Source organism: Oratosquilla oratoria, chromosome 4, assembly GCF_046742065.1.
Source record: "Oratosquilla oratoria isolate Oo_2021 chromosome 4, ASM4674206v1, whole genome shotgun sequence".
Classification (NCBI taxonomy): Eukaryota; Metazoa; Arthropoda; class Malacostraca; order Stomatopoda; family Squillidae; genus Oratosquilla; species Oratosquilla oratoria.
Window position 1 is genome coordinate 80,914,250 of NC_134780.1, and position 3,516 is coordinate 80,917,765.

The window sequence follows — 3,516 nt, forward strand, 5'->3', positions numbered from 1 at the left end:
GGCGTAGTAGGTAGCGTCCTAACCTACTCGCTGGCCAGGATGAGTCCTCACTAAATACTTTTGTTTTGCGCGAACTGATCATGCCTCTCTTCGTGTTGCCGTCAAAACCACTCCGCTACTTCAGAAGACCTGTTTCGTCGGCAGGGAACACGCTATGACTGATACATTTTACTATATTATATGCATATCATATTGTATGTACTCCGGCAAGGAAGCAACAACCCTCCTTGCATGGCACACACACACACACACACACACTAGCAAGTCGCAGTCATAAAAAAAAAAAACAACCACACGCACAAACATCTACATACGCTTTCTCTCCTACTGAAATTCATTTAATTTCTATTTTTCTCTCCTGCTGCATCTTCTCGTTTTAGTTTACCTACCACTAAGTTCTTTCCATCTTTCTGACTGCCCCTACGACCAAGCTTCCGACTCCTTCCCTAAATTTGTTGGTTGAGATGTTGTTAATAAATATCCCCAATGAACTCCAAGTCTCATACCTATGTCTCCTTAATCACGACACTTACATACTCTAATGAATATAAAGCGCCCAGTGGCAATAACCCTCTTTTATGCACGATCTTTTCCTTTGCTTACACACTTATCTTCCCCTCCCACAAACACCGATCCCTTGTGTCTCATGTCCTGATGTTCGAGTCCCGTGGACAGAAATGTTTAATTAAACTGTCGATATATATATATATATATATATATATATATATATATATATACATATATATATATACATATATATATATATACATATATATATATATATATATATATATATATATATATATATATAAATGGTTTTAGACAAATGAGAGAGTGATAGGTGGGGAAGGGTAAACGAAGATGGGCTTTTAGAATACGTCCTAACGTTTCGGTCACTATGAAGGTCATAGTGACCGAAACATTAGGACGTATTCTAATAGCCCATCTTCATTTACCCTTCCCCACCTATCACTCTCTCATATATATATATATATATATATATATATATATATATATATATATATATATATATATAAACAAATATATATCTATATATAGAAATATATATATATATATATGTATTGTGTGGGTGTGCTGCATACACACGGTACATATATTGTCTTGACTTTTACCGACAGATGTTTACAGGGGTTATCGAGAATAACATAGTTTCTGACTGTTCCTTCAGTCTTCTTACTCTGTGAACGAGTTGCGGCCTCGTCAATATATGACGTCATACGCTATGATGCATGTATGATGTGATATGTATGACGTCATACGTCATGACGTAATACGCTACATTGGCGCAGAAAACACTCGAAAGTGCAGGCAACTATACATTCTACAATGGTGAACCACAAGACAGGAGACCTTTAGGTCCATACAAAGGCTCTGATATAACACTTGGGACAAGAAATCAATTAACAATGTCCAAAGTATGCGTTTATTCAGCATGGAAAAGTATATAAAAACGTTGTGTAACCTTGTACATAAGAACGATGTGATTTTTGCTGGAACACAATCTATATGTTAGAAGGGTTAATGGGGTTTTAATCAAAGTCCAATTGTAAATATATTATACATTTGTACTACAATGAATGTGAGGTCTTTTTGGCGTGGTGGACGCGCAACCTCTCAATCCCCCCTCCCCTCCTCCAAGGGTTTCGATGACTGAAGGACATGTCACACTACGCGTCTTTTGAGTCCGGGTGGCCAGGAGCGGAAGAGAAATCCCAGCGTCTTTTAACCGTCCCGTGGTTCAAACGGTGACTCAATGACGAGGGTGAGTGACGCGCGCTACTCAGTTCATCCTTGGCATTTTCTGTCTTTGTACAGGTAATGTTGCACTTGCCACAGGTACACGCTATCCTTGTACAGTTCTATTAATTGAATAACGTCCTCACGACCTCAGTGGAGCTGAGACTTCGGGGGCATGAGTGAGGCTGTTTAGTAGGTCTGTCGCTCATCACCAATCCACCACTGCTGGGAGGACAGTGGCGCGCGTCAAGTGCTACGTGCGCTTCAGTTTGAATGTGTTCAGGGGACCGCCGGGGTCAACCCCACACAATTTCACGGGGCCTTTACATTGCACATAGCAACGTCCAGCTCTAGTGACACTCTCATACTCGGTGTTGCAATATTGATGCTAAGCAAAGCACTTAGGAATTCTTAGGCCATAAGGCTTCTTCTAAGACATCGGGAAGGTCTGTAACAAGTCTCTTAACGTGAATAAAATGCAAGATAAACTAAGACTACACTCAAGATACACTAAAAAATCAAATACAGTAGATTACAATGGATTAGGATTCATAGGAAAGCCAAGAAGCAGAGTTAGATACTTTTCTCTGCAGCATTCTAGACTAGAACACATCGATATACTACGAAAAACAAAGAGCGCTTACATATAAATTTCCTCTGGGTAGAACAGGAGGCGCAGACAGCGCGAGGGTCGCAGTGCGTTCAACAGATGTCGCTGAAGTCTTGCATTTACTTGATAACAGTTCTCCAGTGAGCAATGCCTACCTCCTTGCAAAGTCATGACAGTTTTGTCTATACAGAGGACGGCAGCAGCAGCAAGGATACTGGTCTTGGGTTTCGTGAAGACGGGTTACTCCTCCAGGACACTTCGAAGCCAAGGGAGGTGGGACGCGACGTTTGTGTACAGGAGCAAACCGAGTTCAGGTTCTACGGAGATGGGACCTATGCCCAGGATGTGCATGAGGCCGAAGTTATCTTGATACATGAGAAACGAACCCAGTATCTGAAAGAGTCCAAGAAAGCATCTGTTACCTTTCGATTGATCTTAAAGTGCGCGCACACACACGTCATATATATGAGGTCATGAGAAGAAAATAACAAAGATTAGATGTCTAAAGGACGAAAAGAAATACAGTATTCCATACAGATGCATCACTTGGAATAACCTAGATTGGGTGATTTATATTACAGCACATATGTAATATACGGGATACAGGCATAAAAGAACTTGAATCTTGTTCTGGTGTTTCTACGTTTGTGTTACATACCAATGTTATTTGGCTACATTTGTTTTAAGATCACACCCTTAAGAAATTTGTTTTATTTGGTGTCACAATTTTAAGTTAATTTTATTTTACTTTATTATTGTAAACAATACTGCTTTGTATATGCGATTGAAAGTGTGAAACTTTCCCAGGTATACCACATTGTCCATTTATATCCGAGTTCACGATTTTGTATCCATTATGCCCCTTGAAAACGATTCATGGACGAGAATAGAAACGTCGGGCTAAACCTTGAATTGAGTCTAGTTGCTACACATTTCCGATACACACACACACACACACACACACACATATATATATATATATATATATATATATATATATATATATATATATATATATATATATATATATATGCACATCTTTTCAGGAACTGAGTTCTCAAGTAGATTCACCTTATCCTCGGGCCGGATATATAGTCACTTCAGCTGCTTCACTAGTCTAAAGGAGTCTTGCACTCTCGAAGTCCCTA

General features: G+C 39.5%; 1 protein-coding gene across 4 annotated transcripts in view; it reads right to left on the reverse strand.

The window, feature by feature from the left end:
* Positions 1-1,430: 1,430 nt before the first annotated feature.
* The window catches only part of LOC143024956 (uncharacterized), a 30,668-nt gene continuing 28,582 nt past the window's right edge, over positions 1,431-3,516 (reverse strand). For all 4 annotated transcript variants that reach the window (XM_076184490.1, XM_076184489.1, XM_076184488.1 and 1 more), the window contains exon 7: positions 1,431-2,761. In XM_076184490.1, the coding sequence (XP_076040605.1) occupies positions 2,609-2,761 (153 nt within the window). In that variant the 3' untranslated portion in view covers positions 1,431-2,608. The remainder of the gene's footprint in view (positions 2,762-3,516) is intronic.